General features: G+C 44.2%; 1 protein-coding gene across 1 annotated transcript; it reads right to left on the bottom strand.

Annotated features, from left to right (window-relative positions):
* Positions 1 to 723: 723 nt before the first annotated feature.
* Positions 724 to 21,829, bottom strand: LOC131258802 (protein embryonic gonad). The gene is made up of 2 exons (XM_058260183.1): positions 21,752 to 21,829; positions 724 to 1,884 (listed from the first exon to the last, which is right to left on the bottom strand). Exons 1-2 carry the CDS (start codon positions 21,827 to 21,829, stop codon positions 724 to 726), a joined length of 1,239 nt encoding a protein of 412 aa, XP_058116166.1.
* Positions 21,830 to 24,223: the final 2,394 nt, after the last annotated feature.

Here is a 24,223-nt window from a genome sequence, read left to right on the forward strand (position 1 = left end):
TTATGTTATAAATAGTTCTTACTTCATAAATGAAAACACAATTTCACTAATCAGCTCACTTCTATGTACATCGTGTTCTTAGATTGTATGGAAGAGAGTATACTTCCGAGAAAGCGAATTAATTTGATTGGAACAAGAAAAAATAGTGTTCCTCCTTTCTAAATAGAATGCACTGGATAATGATGCCTATGGAAATGTGGATTGCATAGCTAAAATTACAATAAAAGATCATCTGCTTTCCAATACTATTGTAGCGTGAATTCTAAAACGGCGATAAATAAGTGATGAAAATAAGATTACGATAACAGCTAATGAGAAATTTGTACACATTCATCTGGCACCGAACCCTTTACAAATCCGCAGGCAGCAGTACACTTGGAGTGAACTTCGACTTCTGGCATCAAATAACGGGATTTTTCAAGAAATATATGGTACGTCACTGGTTTACTCAACGTTCGTTGAAGTACAAACTGGCAAAATTGTCCCTTACTGGCCGCATGCCTAGCCACTGGCTGATTGCTTTAGAATCGATAATTTTTTCTCTCCTTATCTTAATGAGACTTGTGCGTGACGAAATGGATACAACTTCTTTTGCGACGATCACATTTCTACTTTGACTTCGCATAATTTTAGAGTTTGCGAGGAATTCTTGCGGTACGCCAAAGTAATGATTTGCAGCCAACGCTTGCACGCCAAAATACGAATGTCATCTAGCGTAGAGGATCACCCCGAGAGGGCTCTGCTTCGCACGAACGTGGATAGATCCAGAGGAACTGGTTTGGGCGCCAGCGAACTCGACGGTGACAGTTTCCCGGTGGGATCACCCGGATCGACCAGCAGTGGCGATTTAGTGTCTATTCGCAGCGGCGACTCCGAGGACGCCGATCGCGACGATGACTTAGACTTCATGGAAAGGTCGATGGGTTCACTTTGCTCGTCGCGATTGCTATGGCTGGAGGAAAGTATCGCCAGCGGTACAGGCGGCAACGAGAACCCCACTGAGAAGAAGGGAGAGCCGTCGGGCCGCAGGTGGACTCCGGGGAGGTAGGGGGACATTCGCTCAAGAAGGAAGGGACGGTAAGTGTCACCGAGCGATTGGAGTGCTGACGACGCCGGGGGCGTACGGGAAATTTTTGGCGGCAACTTCGACAGGCTGATCTCCGATTTTCCCAGTCCATTCAGGTCCGGGCTGGCATCGAGCAGATGGTCCTTAAAGACGGGCCCGACTCCTCCAATGCTCTCGGCACCGCCTCCTACTCCTCTTCCTCCTCCACCTCCTCCTCCACCTCCTTCACCTCCTCCTCCTCCTCCTCCTCCACCAACACCTTCATCTGGATCTGCGGACGAAGCGCCGGAGTCGCTGGGAGTGCTGGCTCGCTTTAGACCTTTTTTCATTGTTTTGCAGCTGTTATTGTTGTTGTTGTTTATGACGCTGTTATTGTTGTTGTTGTTGTTGTTGTTGTTGCAAAGGTTCGACAGGAAGCTGTTCGACATAAATCCGTTGGAGATCGACAAGCCCGGCGAGCTGGTACTATTATCACTGTTTTCAGTGCCGTTGGTGCTGTTGCTCGTCGCAACGGTGATGCTATTGTTGGTAGCATTGTTGTTGCTCGTAAGATTGTTATTGTTGTTGTTACCGGCGCTCTTCTGCTGTTGTTGTTGCTGCTGCTGTTGCTGTTGCTGCTCTTGTAGCAGGCAGTGAATTTTGAACCAGTTCGATCGTCGACCGTACCGCGATCCACTCTTCGACATTCCAACCACGAGACATTTGCGCAGCCGGCACGCCTTGCAGGCGGTTCGGTTTTTCTTGTTGATGATACACTCGCCGTTGTTTTTGCATTCCGATATCGATGACAAATTGTTGTACGTGCGGCCGAAGAACGACTGGAAGAAGAAACACCAAAGAAATAATGTTAACAAAGTCAGCGTCAGATGAGGGGCAGAGCTGCACATAAAAATGTATGATTATGCGCCATCGGAGTGGCACATGTAAATTTGAGTTTATAGAGCGGTTAATTTACTTTTCCAATCTATATCACCCATTCTCTACATATAATTGAAAACACATAATATTCCATATGTAAATTTCGATTTCAATTTCGAATTCCTATATGAGTAATATGCTTAAGAAAGTGTTTTTGTCGAAAATTATTGTCAATCATTAGGTTATAAGTCTCATACAAAGATGTCTGCCAGGGAAACACCGTGTTGGCCGTATAAACATTGTATCGTCCGTCAAGTTCTGACAAAATCATTAAGTGTTTTTCCACGAAGCATTAATCTTATCTGAACTATTTTATCTCGCTATCCCGCTTCGGTGCAATAGACAAGCGGGTCGTATAGCTTTCAACCGACGCTCGGCAGGTCAGCCGGTCAGTTCGATGCGGGTTTGAGGCACAACTAGCAATCCCGGCTCGCGATGGTTCTCAAGGATTCGTCCTTGCGACGTCCACCGGCAGCATGATAAATCTCCCGGTTGCATTAATCTATCGACTAGATGCACAATCACTTGCGCATTCCACATCGCGATGGTGCACTCTCATCCGCTTATTGAGTGCCACCGAACGGATCGTGCCAATCATCGCCCTGGGGGAGCAGTCACGATCTCCTTGGGAGAGGAAAACAAAAACGGTTTACTGACCACTTCATCAATGTCTTATCAACACTCTGACTACCGGACACGGTACGATCGAAGTAGTCGTTTAGTAAGCATACCACTTGCCCAATATTTTCCCGCCGTTAACTGTCAGGAACCTTCGACCACCTCGTCTCCTCCCAAGTCCCGTATATCAATCGGTTTCGATGTACAATTCGTTTGGTATTGGTGGCATCTCTAATGATCACCTTGGTGAGTCATCTGACTAGCCACTAGTTTTTTCCCTAATTTTACTTCTATTTTGCAGCTTTAAAGTTGGATCCTACCGGGCAATGCGATGTAACCGGTAGGCCGGAGATGATAATTAAGTCCCTGTTTCACCCACACATTGATGTAAATTATTAAAGGGAAGTTTAAAGTAGTATCGAGGCATGTATCACTTCTTTTGTTTGTATGTTGAAATTTAGAAACTGATAAACGTAAATTATTTGAACATAGAATAAACGAAATGTTTTTACTCAAATAAAGAAACTTTACTGTCCTTGAATAAATTGGTTCAGTTCTATTGTTAACTTAACCTTTATTTTTTAATAGAATAAATAACAGTAAAACGGACAGACAAGAGGTACAATATTAGTTCTCTTGGAAGCTACTACACTCTAGCTGAACTAAACGGGCATCTCGACGGCAAGCGATTGACATCGTTAAGATCATCCACATCTTCAGTGAGCAACACAAACGGCTGCAAATGCCCACTTACGGAACTGCAACTTAAATCGACCAAGGCTGTTTGCGTTCACTTCCAGTGTATCGTCATCGAGACACGAGAGGCTGCGATCGTAAATATCAACTAATGATCGCGCTAAAGCCTTAGAATCCGCCTTAGCTCGTATCCGCGCGAACGCGTCCCTTTCACGGTTACGGGGTCTTGTCCGTTTGAAAGTGTAGCAGCGACTCCGGATCAGCTTACGTAGGGGATTCGATAAAGTGTGTTGAACGCTGCCATCAGAATCACAGGTGCCGATGGTGATCATAATGATGCCGATGGGAGTTTGTGTGCTAATCGAGCAACGCTGCTTCCTCTAGCTGCGAGGGCAAATGTAATCCGCAAATCTATCCGTAAATCTGGCTCGCAAAATCACGCTCACTGGCTGCGACGAACCTGGGCTGGGATATAATCTCGTGGCGACCGGTTGATCTTCTCCCACCACCTGCCTGGTAGGCAATATCAAGGACGCGTGGAATTAAATACATTTCAATTCATCTAGAACTCACGGTGGCATTGAAGTGAAGCGCGGTACAGGTTCGTGGCACAGTAAGTGAGTGGTCCTGTGCGGTCTCTACGTCACCATCCGCGTTGCAGATGTGCAGTTGCAGATGCTGCACATTCGAATGGTTCCTGAGGCAAGAGCTACAACAGGGCAAATTCGATTTGCAGGTAGAGCTGTGCCAGGTGCTGAGCACCCGGTCTCTGATTTTGGCGCATCCAGTACCTTCGTTTCAATCCCTGCCGCAATGCCATCCAAACAGAAGATGTAGGCTTCGAGCCATTCTGGCGCTTTGCAGAGGGCATCAATAGCTACATCATCATCCGAATACTTGAGAAGGTGAAGTGTCAAAGATTATGAAGATACAATGCTTCACGAAAGATCAAACAAATAAAACACGATCGCGTATGTGCGCTGTAGATGCTGCTTATGGAAATCTGATGTAGTACTTCTCCGCCGTACCCGGGTACCCGAACCGAGAGTGATTCGAACGGGTATGAGTATCTCGACATCCGTTGGGTATCCATCGCTCGAGAAGATGACGCAAGGATGCCCTGGCCATCAGCCGTTCCGTTTCTGGTGGGAAGCACCTACAGTCGCGTGCTACCAGTACCTAAATTGAGCTCACCTTCAGGCCAGGATACATCGCTTAGTTGCCACTGCTTCACTGGACTGCTTCATTTTACGACTTGGCTCCTCTGTGCGATCCGTTTGCATTCCATCACGAATCATAAATCTAGCAAATTGGCCATAAAACACAACCAACGGAGCGGTTGGTTCCTACTTCTTCGTCGTCTTCATGTGTCGGATTTGGCGGAACACAAGTAATGCCTCCCTGCCAGCTCGCTGGCTCCGGTCAACCAGGCAGGAAGAGAACAGTACCAGGAAAAGTTTGGACACTCCGATTTGATTGCCCTAGCGCTGTTGGGGTGTTTTCGAAGCGTGAGAAATTTTGGGAAACACGTCAACCGCTCGATCGCCCGGGGCATAGAAAAGTCTCTTCCCGTCGGTCAAGTGAGGTAGGCCAAATAGGAAAAAAAAAAATACTGCTCTTCGCGACCGGGGAGGCCGAAAACTGATTGAAACATCAGCTTATTATCATCAGTGTCAGCCACTGGTCGTCGAGCCGTACCGTGGCTTTGACTTTTTGGGCGTCGAGCCAAGAGGAACTCGTCAGCTCTCTTGGGTGACAGTTAGACACTTCGACAGCAACACGATTTCCAACTGCTGCTTGACCACTCGATGATGCCTCAGGATGCGTGCGTCCTGCCTCGTCTCTCCCCCAGCAAAGGAATCCGTGGCACTTGGGAGAAGCTGTTTATTTGTATTTTTGCACCTGCGTACAAACATTTTCAAAGGTAGCGTTGTTCGTACCAGCGGGGAACTGAAGATGCTATCCGGAGGAATGCTCTACCAGCTCTTTTTGTGTGTCCATAGGTTGTGTTTCTCTCTCTTTTTACCCATCAAGTCTGGTATGGCTAGCTGGTATCGTCGCACACCATCGGTAGCGCGGTTAGTGAAAGACGACAGGTCGTATGAAATGACTGGTTTTTTGTGTGAAACAGCTCATTTTCCGATCACAATCAAAGATGATGCGGTCAATGCTGCTTCAATCGATTCCATGGGCAGATTTTGTGGATTTTTCAACAATTCTACATGTTGTTGACTGATGGGCAGGTGGAGGTACAGCACTCGAAAAATTTTGCAGAAAGTGAATGTACCGAAAATGGATTGACCGCTCATCGCTGTCAAGCAAAAACCTTCAACGATTTCGGAATAGTGAACGCAAAATAACCAACGCGTCAGCGTTACTTTCACAGCAATGTAAAGAATCAATAAGGTCCCAAGTTACTAGCACAATTCAAGCAGGTCTCAGGGAAGAATCAGTCTATTTGTTATGCTCATTTTTGAAATTTTCAAAACACTTCTTATTATTTTCTTTTAGTTAGAAATTCTCTATCTTCGATCATAGCTTTTATTAAACCTTTACTGTACGGTTCTGAATATTTAGACCAATCAATCAAAGTCACATTCTTGGATGCGATTTGAACTGATGACCCTACTTTTCAGTTCATTTTGGTTTTTAAGATCAAATCGAAGGCTATAAGATCCATTAAATTAATATATTTTTTTGCTTTTATTTTTTTAATGGTATAATGAATCCGTATCGGAATTCATCCAATCATATCATTTTGGTGTGCTGTCAATCCAATTCTACTGGATGTAAACGAACATCAGGTGGAATATAAACAAATTTCACAGGGTGCGTTGCTGTTTGTTCGTAAACTCGAATAAAGAAAGCAAAGAATGATTTAACAAGGTGGCTAGAAACGGAGGAACTGGGGTTCACAAGAGGTCCGAGAGATCTGCAACATTGATATCCCGCGAACATACTACACATGCTCACCGCCAAATAAGCGATTTCATAGATTAATTTACTCGTGTACACGGACAAAAATAGGTCAATGAGGAAAGATTTACCTAAAAACGATATATTATAATCAGAGTGAATACACAAGAACTTAATAAATATTCACTACTTAAAGGTGTTGATATGGAAGAAAGGTAATGACCGGCATCTTTTAAATCATGTATAGAGGAAGTGAAATACGAAACCGAGCCTTTTTTCGCCCATTTATTATCTGGCACATATCGGCCCAAGATTTTCGGGGGAACAGATTAATTGAAATCCGCATCGAATTGAAGCGTTCCGCTCTGATGAGCACATAAAAGACATCTGGCAACGGCCATGTGCCGAACAAATCGGTTTACCAAATGATAGCATGAGTTGATTTTGAAAAGTTACAGGCAAAGTTGGCGCAGGTGAAGAAAAGAAAATACTATCACAATCTCATTCAAGCTGGAAGAAATCATTCGATAGCGTGTCCTAAAGTCTTCTTTTTATGGCATTTAATCGAATTTCACGCTACATTAACGGCATGGTGCAGGTATCAAAAATCAACTATTTGGTCTTCAGGCCGCGGCGTGCCATTTGCCTAGCCGTGTTTTGGCTTCGTCTATCCTCCGGAACATGGATAATGATCTCGTTCGACAGGTTACTCTAGCGATGCGATAGACCACACCTCGCGTCCCTCAGAGCAATGAAGCGCTGAATGAAAGTGACTGATTCAGAAGATCACCCCAGGCCAAATAAACTAGGCATCAATATTTTCAACAATAAAATGCCTGAACGAATGAAAGTGGTGGTGACAGGTAGAGGAATTCGACCACCAACTGTTCAAAACGACGCTGGTACACGTCCAGTTGACTAGTCTTAGTCGAAGGACCGCGCGTTTGATTGGACTGTTAATATTGACCACGGTTTTCACGACTCCCCGAAGGGTCGGTCAAAGCTGGCCATTATAACACCGCGATGCAACTAACTTTTGCCGCCCGGGGTACTGCGGCTAATGACTAACCTGTGTCGAGTCAGGCTACACGTGCAGATTACCTTGAGAATTGCACATGTTCAGCTCACAGAAGCCGTTTAACAGGAGCTGCAAGGTTTACAACCTCCCGCAAGGGTTTTTAGAATAGAAATGTTACCATAAAGTGGAAACTTTCTTTCGCATCAGGAAAGTTGGTCTTCATGTAAGAAGTTTTCCATTATCGCGTATTGAGGCCTAAATTTTGTCCAAAGCAGTGTAAGTAGACGTAGCTCATGAAGTTAAAAACTTGGAAATTAGGAAATCGAAATGAAAGAACATTTCGCTATTTTATGGTATTCTCTATAACAAGTGACTAAATAATAAAATCTAATTAGTGACATATTAGATTGATCAGCTTTTTTACTCTTGTGTTTTATGTTACACAATAAAGGCAACAGGACGTAAGCGCCCTTAGGCATTTTGAAGATTTTTGTGTTAAAAATTGTTTAATTGTAATAGATAGAAGTATTTGTCTTCTTTTTTCATGTTCAATGCTCTTTTATTAGATAGTAAATGGGAGGCATAAGTGGATACACAGTTTTGGCAAAATTTGGAACTCACGTCGTCAGAGCCTCATTTCAGTGCTGAATCATCAAGTTCGAACCGGTATAGGTGCTACTTAACTATCCTGGTAGCATACTTTGTTCGTTTTTTACATCGTATCATGAACATGATTTCGTTTTTAAAAGTCTCAACCAAGCAGCAGAAAAAACAGCAAACTAAATCCAGCGATGTCAAAGCCGTTCCGTAACAATGTTTGCCATAAAACCCGCTTTAAGTGTGTTGTTTGTGACAGTTTAAGCCAATTCAATTCCCAACGTTCGCGTTCCGTTGAATCGGCGGCAGGGGACACGGATCGAAGTTGATGCATTCGATTAGCGTAATTGGTGCAATTTGCTACAAACTGTGAATCAAACATAATGCCACACGGTGAACGATGCATCGCTGGAACTCGTATCCTTCCCCGATAACGAACAGGTTTTGCATTGCAAGATATCGAAACGGACGTTCGCCAAACGTCCCCATGAGGCGCACGATGATGATGACGATTGCACTTCCATGGCGCGGAAGACCCGACTCGAATTGCAGGTGATTCGGGCTTATTTTCGTTTCCCGATGCCCAATCGGTGGGAAAACAGATCTCGCCGAAGATAAAATTCGCACTTGTGCACCATGCCCCGAGGAAGGGAGGGGGGACCTACTCCTCGCCTTTACCAGCATTGAGATCACTGTGGTCGTGGTCGACCCGAAGAGTCGCCAAGCAACGAATGAATACGGACAGGGCTCGCGAAACTGGGAAGTGCGACACAGAAGCATTAGCATGAGGCAGCACAATTAAGCAGCATGATTTTGGTTTTCCGGCGTTCTCCCCTGCCAACTCTTTCCTCCCTTGCCTACCATGTTGCACAGTGCAGATCTCATTTAGTCGTGGAGCATCTCCCTCCCGGCGGACTCCGGGCGGCCCATTTCGGTGAATGAGAATCGGTTTTTAAGAGTGCTCTCAATTGGATCGTAAAAATTTCAATTTCAGCATCCGTCTGCCATGGGGATCCATTCGGGCGCGATGTCTTTGCCGATTCTCCCTCTTTGACTTGACTTTTTTTTACTTTTGGGCGATCGTCTTTTGAATCGGATTGGTACTGCGCGCGGACCCTCATCACACCGCGTGCTCTCTTGATCCCGAACTTAAATTTATTCAACGAACGCAAACTTCTTTGTCCACCGAAGGGTCTCAGTCAACGTTGGTTTCCTTGGTTCACGTGTATTTTTTTTATACAGCTGTAGTGTTTTCTGTTATTTCAAACGTATCCGTTCACCCGCTTCGGATCCGTTGGAACGGCCATTCCGAGTGATGATGCGGTGGGCACTAATTTTCGATAATCTTTAAGCTTAATGGTGGCTCGTAAAATTTAAAATGCCACACAGGCGATAAGCGAAGGTCAGCTTGAGCGTCCCGATAAGTGAAGCGTCCGGCGGTCGATGCCAAGATTGTAAAATGGGTGAAAGGAAAAGGGCTACCTTCCTTTCTCGTTCCGGCGGTGCTGGCAGGAACGAGGTTAACCGTCGGGTGGTGTAAAGTAAAATCAGGTGAAAAGCAATACTAGCATGGAGATAATTGCAACAGTTTTAAATAGAGCAAATATTTTTAAATTTTGGCTCTCAATACAATTTTTCCTACAAAATCAATTTGAAAACATTACATTCATTGTTTGCTCTAAGGCGTCGTCTTTTAATTATTATAGTAGAGTAGAATTGTTTGTGTAAAGTCAAATCAATTAAATCATTAAATTGCCGTTCCTTTCGAAACCTGAGACCCTGAGAACCAAGCACAGCTTCGGACATCAAGTAGGCCGATCCGTAGCAGTGGCCCCGGTTAGCCCCAGCTTAACGCGACCTGGTGATCGACCGTATGTCAGCCCGGTTGCACTCCTTGCAAAATCCGGTACTGTCACAGGGCGGTGAATCCCATAAAGCGCATAAGGCTTGTTAACTAGACTATTAATTTAAAAGCGAAATCGTATATCGTTAAGGAGTAGCAGAGAAGGAAAGTTAAACGAAAAAAGTTAAAACATTCGCCCGTGACCAGAGCAGCGGCGCATCTTCGGACGTTCTGCACCGGTGCACCGGTCCTGTAGACGATTACGAACAATTATCTTTCTGTCTAGTGTTGTGTAGTGAGCAGATGAGCTACCTGAGCCGCTCTGCTCACCTCACTGAGCAGAGAGCTACCTCTCTGAAACAAAAACTGAGGTGGCTCACCAACTGAGCTTGCTCACCTACTGAGGTGGCTCACCTACTGAGGTGGCTCACCTACTGAGGTGGCTCACCTACTGAGGTGGCTCACCTACTGGTGGCTCATCAAACTCAGTTGTGCGGTGGCTCAGTAAACTCAGTTGTGCTGGTGGCTCAGCAAACTCAATTGTGCGGTGGCTCATCAAACTCAATTGTACTGGTGGCTCTTCAAACTCATTTGTACCGGTGGCTCAGTAAACACAGTATGTTTTATGTCCATGAACCGACAGTTGAGTAACATTGTAAAACTGATAAGCCTGCAAACGGCCTGCAAAAAATAACGGGTCCAATAGACCCGTGCACAATCACACATACGCGCATGCAATCCGTGCAAGTGCGACAAAGAGAATAAAAGCAAAAGAAAGAACATAACCCAAACGCGCCGCGATATCCGCACCTCGCTCAGAGCAAACAGCCTGCAAAAACGAAGGACGAGACAAGAAGTAGGGCACGAAGGGGAAAATCGTACCCTTCCACTTTGCCTAAGACCGTATGTCGCTATCTCTTTCACTGGCGGACCGACACCGGTGGACCGACGCCGGCGGACTGACACCGGCGGACCGACACTGGCGGACCGACACTGGCGGACCGACACCGGTGGACCGACACCGGCGGACTGACACTGGCGGACCGACACCGGTGGACCGACACTGGCGGACCGACACGACTCATAGATTTGTCAGTCCCAAGGGACCGACGTGACGTGAACGAAAACTTCACCCAACGGAAACGGTCAGTCCCCAGGGACTGACATGGCGGTTAACGTGTTACCAACCGCATTAAACGAACATGTTTGACCATCTAACTTATCAGTTTTACAATGTTACTCAACTGTCGGTTCATGGACATAAAACATACTGTGTTTACTGAGCCACCGGTACAAATGAGTTTGAAGAGCCACCAGTACAATTGAGTTTGCTGAGCCACCAGCACAACTGAGTTTACTGAGCCACCGCACAACTGAGTTTGATGAGCCACCAGCACAACTGAGTTTACTGAGCCACCGCACAACTGAGTTTGATGAGCCACCAGTAGGTGAGCCACCTCAGTAGGTGAGCCACCTCAGTAGGTGAGCCACCTCAGTAGGTGAGCCACCTCAGTAGGTGAGCAAGCTCAGTTGGTGAGCCACCTCAGTAGGTGAGCCACCTCAGTAGGTGAGCAAGCTCAGTTGGTGAGCCACCTCAGCAGGTGAGCCACCTCAGTAACAACAGCTCAGCTCAGTAGCAAGCTGAGCAGCTGAGCTAGGTGGCTCGCTCTGCTCATCTAATTGAGCGAGCAGGCTCTGCTCTGCTCAATGAAAAGAGCTACTTGACACAACACTATTTCTGTCAACAGGCACGAATAAGAGAGCTCGCGGACGAAGTCAACCTGCCTCGCAAATAGTGCGCATCTTCCACGAGGACACATTCGAGTGAACTTGGCGAAAGGCCATTGTAAAATAGGCCGAACGTCGGATGAGTATGGTAGAAAAAAGAAGCGGTACCTTACCGACGCCGTCCCACGGAAGACGATTCGATCATACAGTGTACCACAGTGCGACCTGTATCGGGCGCTCTATGCGCGCGATGCGAACAGCAAAGCAGATCAATTAAATTAAGAGTTTCTTTTATTGCCCTTCGACTGCAGTCAGGTCTGCGTGAAGTTAGTTCGCAGACGCACCGAACAGGAAGGTTACATGTGCAATAAAACTGGTATAATCGATAAAATTAAAAACAGTACCGCAACGTTGTGCCTCATAGGTTCCGATCGCTCCGGCGAGAGGAACCTACGCGCTCCTAGGGGATGGAACAAACGATCGTTAGTTGCTGGTGAACGATTTTTAGTGCAGCTACCCTACCTGTTCACAGGCCGTCGTGTGGACGCATTTCCCGTTGGCTTCGGTCAACTAAGTTACTCTTATTTGCGAGTACACAACTCCTGCAGCGAGGACTCCCTGCACTGGTTACACTTCTGCACAAGCGCACCCAGACCTGACCACCATTGATTGGTTTTATTTGTCCCAGTGATCATGCATAAAATCCCAAAGGTAAGTACACATTTTACGGCACAATAAAAAATTATTTATAAACATCCATTCCCTACCGCTGATTAGCTGGCGGGCGGTTCTGTCCCAAAACTAGATAACTGGCTCTAACTAGCCCCACCATGGAGGCGAGTGACCGGCCTAGGAAAAGTGTAAATGTGTGCTTCAAAACACATTGTAATACCGTTCGACGCATATAAGGTATGGATGGAACCTGACCGATCCTCGCTTCAGCACTGAATTGACCGAAGCAGGCGTGATTTATGGCCTGTCACGGACACGAACACGGTCCAGAGCCTTACAGGTATGGCTTCATCTCGCTGGGGGCTGCAATCCCGCTTTCTGTTCGCACCCGGACAAAGAAGTTCGCGCAAAGGTTAATTGACCCAGCGTCTCCAAGGCGCTGACACTTGTTGTGCAAATGCTCACTAACGCACCTCCCGATGCATCCGTATTTGTTGGTAATTTTTGTAACGATTGCAGCTGCAACGTTTCTCCAACAACCTCGGTACATTCAAGTATCTATGTGTGTGTATATAAAAACCGAAATGGCATCATGTAATTTACGAGTTGGTAAACAAAGGTTATTAAGCAACTTTTTATATCTTTTGCACTTTCTAAATCAACTTATTCAACAAATTAACTCGATGTGTACACGTTCCCAACGCATTTATTTTTAATGGTTGGGAAATAAATGGTTAAGCAGAGTTAGCATTTTTATAAAACTTTTTTCGCCCAAATAATATGCTCCGGAAATAAAGGGTTAAGGGCTGTTTCTCAAAGAATTTACACCAAACACAAAGCATTTCCCAGTATCAATCTATTTTTCTACAAAAAAGTACTGGAAGTATGGAACATAGCATCAATATCTTATGTCGACGAAGAGATTCAAAAGCACACTGAGCAACATCCGTACGACTGAACTACGTCGCAGAGCCTATCTCTGACACGATCTTTAATCGGTAAACTACGCTTAGCCGTTGGGTTTGGCCGTAAGTGATGATACACCTATGGCCAGGGATCCATGTGTTGTGATCCACTTTCATCCTATCGCGCCCCGATATCAGCTATCAATTTGTTTAAACAAGAGTGCGAACAACTTCTTTGCCGATTGATTTACGCCGCAGGGCCGGGCGGCAGCTGTGCACAATTTATCCTCGTTAAGTGCACCAGATAACACCACCAGATCTCGCAGGACGTCGAGTAGCTTGACACTAGACCAAGAGAGTGCTACGCTGCAGGTGGGAAGCTGAAGTCGTTCCATTAGCATTTCTCAGCGGTACTCCACACAACGGCGACGCGCCTTTTCCTGCGATCGTTCAGCCGACGATTATGCTTTGGTACTGTCTTCTCGTGCTCCGGCACGCAAACATCTGTGGCAGTAGCTTTAGCATAGCTGATGACCAGGGTGCCTAGGAAATCCGTGTGCGTTGTAGCATACATTATGTACCTGTTGCAGATTACAACTGAACGATAGTGTTAAAAGATATTAATTTATTATTCAATTAACTGTTTCGCCGCCAACGATCGTGAGCCCACAGACCCACGTTAGTTCCCGTTTGTCAGCGTGTGTGCTTTGAAATTGCTTCGCTCCATAGAATTGCTCGAACAACCGTCGAATGCGAATGACTTTCAGTTTCATCTGAAGTATGAGGTGGGGTCGCACCGTAACTGTTCTACGTAGAATTTGTTGATACAACACAAACACCACCTTAAACACAGCTGGTACAAATACTGGATAGTATGAGTTCAATTGTAGACAATCAATGTACTAGTTTTAAATAATTCTTTTTATTGGTGTATATAGCAAGTATTTTTAAAGTTTGGCGCTATTATTTATATCGTTTATTCTACTTATATAAAATAATTTTATCATATTTGCGCAATTATTTCAACTGAAAGAGCTAACTCGTTACTCGTCAAATTGTAATGGTTTTCTAAGGTTCTCTTGAATGGCACATTAGGAATAACTGAACATTGCACTGCAATAATAAAAAAACTAAAATTCACCAAGCCCTCTTGAGTCCGTAATATATGCCTGTTTTTTGTGGAACCTCAATGAAAATTGGTTGCTTATTTGGTCGCTTAGATTTTGCTTTAATTGCAGTTTGTATTAACTTTTACTTTTGCAAAATACTTACAGTTATATGTATATAGCGCGATTTCTAAAAATGGTTTATGAAATGTTCGTGACTACAATGTATTCGCATCGTTTCTTTTCAACTAGATCTTCGTTACGCATCGTTAATCTGAAACAATTATAATTAGCTACCTCACGAGGTTACCTATGTTTGTATTGGCAATCCCCAGTTGCCGTTTGCACTTTAGGGGTTCAGTTGTCCGGAGCGGCATGCTAATGCCCGGTGACTCAAACCCACGGAAACGGTTGCCATAACTTTCGTTGCAATAGCTCCCAAACGTTTGCACAAGTATCTAACCTTCACTATGTGCGTAAACCAGTTCCAATGAGTACCGGCGTTGGATTGGCAAGTGCCATGAAGAGTCATATACTTTTACTCTTACTACAAGCACACTCATCACAAATAGAGCCGGCGAAGCTGTTTGAAACCCACCGGGATGCGTATTCCTAGGCTCATCGCACCGTGCACACTCGTGCACCTCCACATGCACAGCGCGATGATTAATGAGATTTGGTCTTCGTCTAATTTAATTTGTAGCTTCGTGCCGATCGCCAATCCTCCTCTTTTGCACCTCCCAGTTCGATGAAAAGTGCTCACTGCTCAATTGATGCACACGGGTGGAAGAAATTTGAAGATTGTATTAACCTAAATTTTGATAAATTACAGATGCTTTTATTTTTCATCTAAAAACTGAAGCAAATGCAATTTCAATCGCACTCGGCTGGCTGGCATATACCGTCCCACGGAGCCAACACATAAGAGAGCGTTTTCCTTTCGGGTTAGACCATTTCAAGGGCTTTGGAAAGCGATGCTCTTGCCCCAGGAAGCTCGAGCTACAGCAGACAGCCCCATGGCGAGGGCTTAATAAAGCTCTGGCGGGCATGGAATTTGGTGCGCAGTCGATGAGGAAAGCTAAAAAGTCGGTAGCTATTGCTTCCAGCGCGATCATTCATCCAACCGGATTGGATCATCACAGGTAGCTCATGTTGCGACACTTTCCTGCAGCGCCTACAGCCACCGAAAATCAAACATAATCGTGTTCCAAACTCATTTTTGATGCCTAGAGTACATACTTACTAAATGGAACGCTTTTTACACACACACATGTACACACACACACATACACACATACGCAAACACATATTGGAGCCCGTCAAATGTAGCTAAATCAGCGTGGTAACTGTGGAACAATGCCGGGTGGTGGTGAGTTGGTCAATTTTACACGCAGAACACGCAGTAGAAACTGCAATCAAAAGTGAAATTAACGTTAACCTCATCAATAATGATCATTACTCTAATTTTACCCATTATTCAACAATTACCGATACGATTCGGTTGAGCTGGGCCGAGAGCGAAACTGGCGCTCTCTCCAGGCATAAGACGGGTTTATTGGTGCATCCGGTGGCGTCCAAATTGTATCAGTTTGAATTGTTCCAATCCCCCGGCCAGTGTTCGACGCCGCGCAGTGCGTGCAGCTGTAGCAGCAGTGGCATGAAATTGGTGATCCAGAATATTTTTGCGAACCGAAGCCGGATCCCGCTGCAAAGCTGTTTTTCGACCGGCCTGTAGACGGGAAGCGCGCGTCTCGTGAAATTTAAATACCGTCGACAACGGAGGCAATTTTCTATTTCTCGGATATACTGTTACGGTTCATTTTCCCATAAACCTAGCTATTCCGTTTACAATATTTCCTGGTGTATGCAAGTTACGGTAGCATTGTTTATCTGTTCTGCTCGAGTCTGCTTTCTATAATTTTCACCCAACCTGCATTATTAAACAACTGTTAGTTATAATCATTATTTGTCAGTTGCTATTCATTTGAAGAAAATACCATCAAACTCAAAGATGAAAACCAACGTGTAGTAAAGCGATAGGAATGCGCTACTTTTTAAACATTAGTAACAAAGGATTTTGACAAATTTACCATCAAAAGTCTTCAAAATTACCATTTATTTCAATTAGTAAAAATTAGTGTCCTTGAGTTTTTTTACTTTAACAATTAAGTTTACGCGGTAATCACACCTCAAAAGTTACTTGATTATTTATGTTGACGGCGTTCTAATTTGAAATAAATGAAATCCATCAAGAAGGATCCGTTTGGCTATCAAAACTGCAAAACGTGTTTAATGAAACTGTTTAAATAGACCTTCGGAAACAATGGGGACGGATGTTGTGTAACGTTGAATGCGATTTATTTCTCGGCAACCCTCGGAGCTGCCCCAGCTTTAAGCAATGTCATAAAAACATACTAACCTTTTCAAATCAGAACACTTGCATCGAACGACCGACGTCGCCGCGAAGATCACCATCATCATCGCAAGCATACCAGATCGGTAAATCAGCTCAAGAGCAAGGTTCTCACGTCAATTTGCGATCGAATTGAAGTACTAAATCGACACAACAACCGATCGTCAGCGACGGAAATAGACAAGGTAGTCGGATGGGAGGAAAGACGAGCTACCAACGCGGCAAGCAGACGTACGGTTTGACTTCGGTACGCCGTGATTTGACTTCGGTACACCCTCTGTCCCTCACCTTATTCCGACCGAAAGACAACCCGTATATACATGCAGTGATCGACCAAACAAGATCACGAAAGCCACTCATTTCCTCTTCAGCGTTTCAAGAGCCTTTGACTCAATTCTCCACCTGCGCTATAGCGATGCCCTCTATAGCCGAGGCTTCAAGTGGAGAGCGCCTAACGAATGGTCGATCCAACGCGCGATCGCACGAAAGATCACCAGATTCGACATGGTAGTCGCAGTTGTGGGACTTTAATCGCGCATCAAACTTCATTCAAAACGAGATCGATCGATCAGTGAGCAATCATAGGGAGATCGACGGTGTGTTGCCTAGATTGGTACACGGTTTCTCCATGGATCCACTCACGGACATCACCATCGTCATCGTCCTCACCGTAATCACAATCATCATCAAAATCAACTACACCTTTGTCATCGTCTCAAGGTTTGAACGAACCGCTTCCAGTCAATTACTTCCTGGTTTTGGTTGAAATCAAACATTTGTCAACATCTTGTCGAGTTATCTAGAGTGACATTTACCTCTAATTGTCTGAGTAGTGTGAAATTTCTAATCCCTTTGTTGAGTTAAGACATATCTTTCCTCTCTGCTACCTCATTTAAATTGATTAGCAATCGGCTAGATATTTATCTAACAATCAGTTTTGTCTTCTTTTTGAAATATAGAAATATGTTCAATCAATCAATCAATGATTACTTTACTTTGAAATACTATTTCTAATCGATGACTGTTTACTAGTTCAAATAAAAGAAAAGATGTTGTGGATTTTATAGGCCTGTCGTACTCTAGTTTTTTATTCGATGTTTATGTTTTTCGTGTTTTCGAATACACTCAATAAAATGGAATCTCCCAACGATTTAGTTTTGTATACTTACAACTAGGAAAAAAGAACGTAGGGCTCCAAATACCTTCAAACCACTGCTGTTAGTTCAATTACTCAACCAGATCCAACAAGTATCCATCCCGGAATGCATGTAGCGACATTGTATGACAATTAGCCGAAAAGCAAGGATAGACCACTTATGCAGAACTCTTCGTGGATTGTTAGCTATTATCCCCACGTTTCTTCTCTCACTTCTATCATTGTAACGGTGTATTTGGTTGATCATTAATCTCAAAGTCGAACGGAAAACGATAATTATGACTGTAAGCCAAAGCAAACATCATCTTCACAGCTCAAAATGAACTGCCGGCAAAAGAAGTACCTCAAGCCAATGCGGTAGCCTTCCGATTAGTTAATTTGATGATCTACCGCTTTGTGTACCAACGGTGGGGAAACTATAGGTGCTCGTCAATCACTCCTCAAAAAAGAAAAAAAAATGCACAGCCTGCAATGCTACCGTTGTTCATTTGCTGTAACGATCCCCGTCAAGGTCCGGATAGTCAAACGGTTCATGTCTAATTAGGAGCACTCGGTGAGCTTCAAACTTTTGATGTGCATTCCTGGGGTCCTCAAACAAAGTAATGTTTTGGATAAAATCGTTTGTGATTCTTGATTTTGTAGATGTTTTACTTAATTTTTGCACACCTTTAATTAGAACATATGAACCCGTAGGAATTAGTACAAGTAAGCTTGTTCATCTACTTTCTATTTTGTACCAAGTCAGCTTATTGTAGGATATATGTCCGGGCCCATCCCAACCGATCAATCGGTAGGGCCGCTCCATTTAATGACCAGCCTGTTCACACAAATTTGGTCAATACTATAAAAAAAAACCGGCGGGTCAGTATGCTGCGTCACGCCACCATTGCGGAAACTTAAGTACGCCCCGCTACCGCCCGAGGAGCAAACCGGCTTACCGCGACCCGTTTTTGCCATCCACCGGCTCGACGGTCCACTCCTCTGGCACGGTGAACTTCTTGCACGGTCGTCTTCCCGTCGTCGACAGCCGCGTGGTCAAAGAGTAATTTGTTCGACCATAAATTGGATCAAAAACATCATCAATCAAACAGTTTCGGGGCAGTAACGCGGTTTCACAGCGAGTTCACACTAGTGCCTATGCAAATCGGTGCCACACAGGGACGCCAATTTCGGAGGTCTCTTGCTGGTGTGTATAATTTTACGAGTCCACCAATCGTCGCTTCGTTCGGATGCCGCAGCTATATTGGTCAAATCACGGTGTTTTTTGTGTTGTTCCTTCGGCAATACTGACCACCTCGGTGCAGAAGGTGACCGTTGGTGTTTACCTTGAGACGATACTTTGGTTCCTTGAAGGTTACGCTGGACGTGTGTGCACGGTCAGCTTGTGCCGCAACTCTTAAAACTCCTCAAGCGGCGCTGCTTAAAAAATTAGGGAAGCGCCACAAGTGGTGTTCGATCGGCTAAATCAGATCGGACATATCACCACCACCTGTGTCCGAATTGCTGTCTAATTGAGCAATTACGCTACTGTCTGGATAATGAAGGGTTCGACGCTGTCAGCAACCGGAATGGCGGAAGCCATTGGGTACTAACTGAAGCTGTTCTTAATGCAACAAGAACTCTCCTGATCTCTCAAATTCAATTGCTACACTTTGAGTGGGGTAAGCAACACACGTTTGTTTATATCCGCATAGAGCGTACATTTTGATGGTCACCTCCTTATTGTGCTGATGTGAATGCTGAGGTTTATCGATTTATCGATTCATGGGGATATCGCAACGTAGCTGACTTTCAAGGGGAAGTTAAAAATGGTAGACGCCTAACGACGCACCTACAAAATACTGCCTTAAACTTTTCGTGTGTAGAAGATGGCTTCAAGATTCCGAGAGTATGAAGTCCTGCATGTAATATTATAACTGCACAAAAAAAACAGTAAAATTTAATTAAACACTTTCATGACTCAGTACTGACTGCATGATGCATAAATGAAGCCATTTCATTGAATGCCGTGCTTGATCTTGGCCACGATCAGGGTGAACAAAATGAACCGCTGTGAACCGAACTATTTGCGCGACCTGAAGACAAAGGTGGAGCATGAAGAGCAGAAACGGAAATCATACTTACCGTCGCATTTCAACGTCCAGCGTCACACGGTAACCACCGTTCCAAAATATCACGGAAAGCTACGGCAACCGGACACAGGATGGGCCTACGATGGATCCAAATGGCGATTGGAACATACCGGCCTCACAGTATCGCGGGCTGGCACACTAGACCCGTAACCAGCATCACGTGAAAGTCTTCCATAACTATAAAATTATTTCACCTTCGGTGCGGCTCACACGGCCAGGGGCCCTAGCGGCCGGAACGAGGTCTCTCTAATGATTGTTCATAAAAAGTGATGGCATTATTATTATTAAACTGGCACGTTTCGGGAAGCAGTGGATGTTGACCCACGGTGGACCAACTTCTTCAGTTTTTGGGCTTGCCTGCTACCTCTTGTCGACTTTCTTGCAGAGCCACAGGATACCCCGTGTTGATATGGTGTCGATATGAAGGCTCTCTTTAAAAGTTTATTAAATTATCGAAAGGCGGGTGCATTGGACAAAGCGTTGCCATTTGCCGTTACTTGTACCTATATTTGTCGCCATGCACCGTGCGCTATAATTTGGTAACATATTGATCGAAATATTGTTTGGTTTACTCGACACTGTTTGTTAAGAGCACTGGCTTTTTCGCATCTTACCGGTGAGGTGCTGTTTGCTTCTTTCTTGTTTAAGGTTATCTGTGGCGATCGATTCCTTTTTGTGGTAATGTTTCCTGTCACATCTGTCGGTATATAGTGTGCTAGTGGAAACTCGATCATTTCCACCTCTTGTTGTCGAGACAGTCACCTAAAAAAACAAAAACATATCACCACGACCCGGTTTTCGATTCTCACCATTGCTTTTGCTCAAAATCATCTTTATGCTGATTATCGGGAGCAGCCATGACCTGAGTGTTCCAACTACCTGATCGCACCCGACGATGATGACGACGATGATCGACCTGCGCCAGGCCTCGAGCGTCTCGCCAATCACCACCCATATCCCCAGTCGGTCGGGACGCTCTGGAAGGTGCGTCACAGAAAGGTGAAAAGGGTGGCACCTCCGGGAGGAAGTGCTGGATGGATACCCCAAATAGTGGACCCACCATTTAGTGGCAAAGGTTTCGCAGCGAAGGTGCTCGAACCCGACGAACCGTGCCATAAAAAGGTTATAAATCCTTATAAAGTTATATTTTCGAGTAAACATAAAAATTTATAACTTTATTACGAGATTTGCGCTTCGGTCGCGGCCTTTCCGTGGTTTGCCAACATCCCTGCTTGCACACTCCCCTGAAACGTTCTGCGAGGCGTTCCGGTCGCTGCGCAATTTTTCCGCGCGCGATTTCAGATGCAATTCACGCGATCGCCCGATTCGCCCAGCAGAGAGGGTTTAAAGAAAATTTGGATCTTGACGAGACATATTTGGGAATGCAGTTTTATTTCGGGAGTTTTGTTTTGTTAACTTTTTTATACCGACGCGCAGGGCCTGTTTTTACGACGCCCCATACACGTGATTGAACCAATTTCGGGGATTGATTATACGTGGTGCAGCTTGAACCATGCCTCGCTCATCATACCAGGACGATAGTACAGGCCGATGTTTATCGGATTTTATCGCCCTCCTCGCCAGCTGATTGATGTTGCCGGTGGTGTTAAGAAGGAAAGTGAAGAACTAAGGAATGGTTTCGAAACGGTCGATAATTGCCCACCGACTAAGATTAAGGTGATTGTAATTTTGATTTGGTTCATCGTTTACCAAAACGCCCCTTACAAAAGTTGTGCAGCGGAATGGTAGCGGTGTAGCCGTAGCTAAGTAAACATGAAAGGTTTTTTCAATGTTCGAAAATCATGCATCAACAGGTGCATCGGAAAGAATTTTTTTCCACAAAGTTTGTATAATAACGCGAAGACGTATATGTTGCTTGTAGGAAAAAGTTTGATGAAAAATGCCCACATTACATTTCTTTGCAATAAATAATAAAAGGAATTGTTGATTTTTTTTTTAATAATTACCTTGCATCCTTCACAGGTAAAAGCTCCAAAATGAAAACCTGCCGCTGGTTCCCCGCATACTTTACATTGTTGATTCATCTATGGGAAACAAAAATAAAATAAATTTGAGTTGTTGATTTCATAAGTATTTCCAATCAGTATTGAAGACAATATATTGCGGGCAAATATAAAACTACGCATTGGATGTAGCAAATTGCAAGCTACTAAAGGTGTTTTGGATAACTTATGATAAATACATTGCCTATTGATTTCATTACTTATAGCATAACACATCAACATCCATAGTTAGACGGCTCAAACCTGAACGATAGGAAATGATGTTTCCTAAAGAAATTTAGAGTCACTGTACGAAATTTGTAAAAGATTGTTCAGAGATGGATCTACAAAACAAATGGCTAGCAATAAACAATTTTCAGTCGGAACACACATTTTGTGCTTGTTATTGGTGTTTCTTCTATTTAAAAGTATAAATTTAAGGGTTTTCATTGCATCCTACATAATGCTTCTGTTACAAGTCGAGGTTTTGCGAGTATCTATAAAAATTAATTTTTCTCCGAAGCTCATCAGTCACGGAATTATTAAAATTCAGTTAACCTAATCTTCTCACTTTGTTTCTCGAGCATAGGATAGGGAGGCTGACAATAACTAATGATCGCGTTTATCTTCATTTACGAAAGTCGTTTTCTTTGTTTTGAATAACTAAGGAGTGGTTTTTGTGTTGCTTACCCTGAACTAGATCTTTGATTTTAAGCACACTTTTAGTCAAGTGTTATCTGCCCCTGATGTGATAGAAATAGTTTTTATGAAGTTTTTATTGTATTGTTTAACTCAGTCTGTAAAACTTTATACATAAGAATGATATTCATAAAATACACAAATTGGGGATGAAAAATATTTTTTGAAAAATATCACTTTTCAGATTCTGCCGTCTTTAAAGCGAACAGAAAATCACGATTGTAACCCTTTCTCATTCCACGATATGCTTTCCTCAATCTGTCACAGGAACGAGAACGATCAGTGTCTTTCACGCGTCCTCAAAAGAATAATAATTATTCCACACTTCGGTCGGAATAATAGTAGAGCCCGTCAGCGTGAGCACAAGCGCAGCTCGCCTGTCAACTATTTGCGACATTGCGCGCAAAATCATTACAACCTCATTACCATTCATGAGAGCACGCGGTTGTAACCAGTGATGCGCATTTGTCAGCATTCGTCGGTACATTCGAGCATTCGCCATTGCACTACCATTGATTGGAATGCGACTGCATGACAGTTTTTTCTTCGTTAGTTTGCTATCTGTGCGCAGTCGAAGAGAGCTGGAAACTCTCCTGGGGGGCATCATTTCCGTGTATTTTTTTGCCGCTTTGTAACAAATTAGATTATTGTCGGTACGCAGGCAGCTCGCCGTCAGTCAAAAGCCCGCCGACGAAGCTGGCTCCAGTGCGCTATTGCCTATGGATGAGTTACGTTCCAACATTCACTTCCAGATCATTTTTTGTATACCAGTGTGTGTGATGGAATAAACATAAAATGCTTATTTGCTTTAGCATAAACAATTGTATTTTCAAAACGGTTTTTGAAACGATTTATTTATAAAACATATAACTTTTCAATACTTTTCGCATATGATTGAAAAATTCTGCCAATCAACCGATGATGGTTTTCTTTGAAGAATTAAAGCACCAAAGACTTTTGATTGTATTTCCGTGTTTGTACTCTTTTAGAACAGAATGAACGTTTAGGTAAAGCTAATAAACCAACCTGTTTTGTATTTTTGAACCTTAAAGTATTGAACATAAAGTTCAGATTTGAAAAGGGTTTATTTCATGCTTTCAGTGTTAGAAGAAATCGAATTAAGGGTCACACTAAGCCGAAGGACAGCAAAAGGTCTGTCAATGGTCCATAAACAACGCATGCGTAATCACGATGGCAAGCGGCAGCCTTCATTGTAAGCACGTACTGCCTTGTACCATGAAATGAGCGGCAAGTGTACCCCGTTAGGATCACTGGGGCTTCGAATTTGCTCTTGTTTTACCCTCGATCATCTTGGCGACGATCTGTTAGCACTTTTATAATGCAATTTATGGGAGCCTGCACCGCCGTGTGTGCGGCACAATAGCTTGCACTTGGCTACGATCGGTGCCGTAGGCCACGCAGGAGAGACGAAAGTCGGGCAGCACTTCGCAGTCTAGTCTTGTTTTATTCAGCTCTACTTGCAAGGGCCCGCTTCCACACCAGGCGAGCGATCGCACACGGTTTGATAAACTCTCCTTACACGATCGTAAAGCAATTTGTATTGAAGACTCCATAAAAGGTCCGACAGAGGAAATGGTAACTGACCGCCGTCGTGGCCCTGCTGCGTAACGATATTCCTATGCTCGGGCTGGCTGCTCGTGTTAACCGACAGCCTCACCGGTGGCCAATTTTACTCGCGATCGAACTGTCATTCGACTTCAAGACGGATGCACTGGA

Source organism: Anopheles coustani, chromosome 3, assembly GCF_943734705.1.
Source record: "Anopheles coustani chromosome 3, idAnoCousDA_361_x.2, whole genome shotgun sequence".
In the NCBI taxonomy this organism is placed as follows: domain Eukaryota; kingdom Metazoa; phylum Arthropoda; class Insecta; order Diptera; family Culicidae; genus Anopheles; species Anopheles coustani.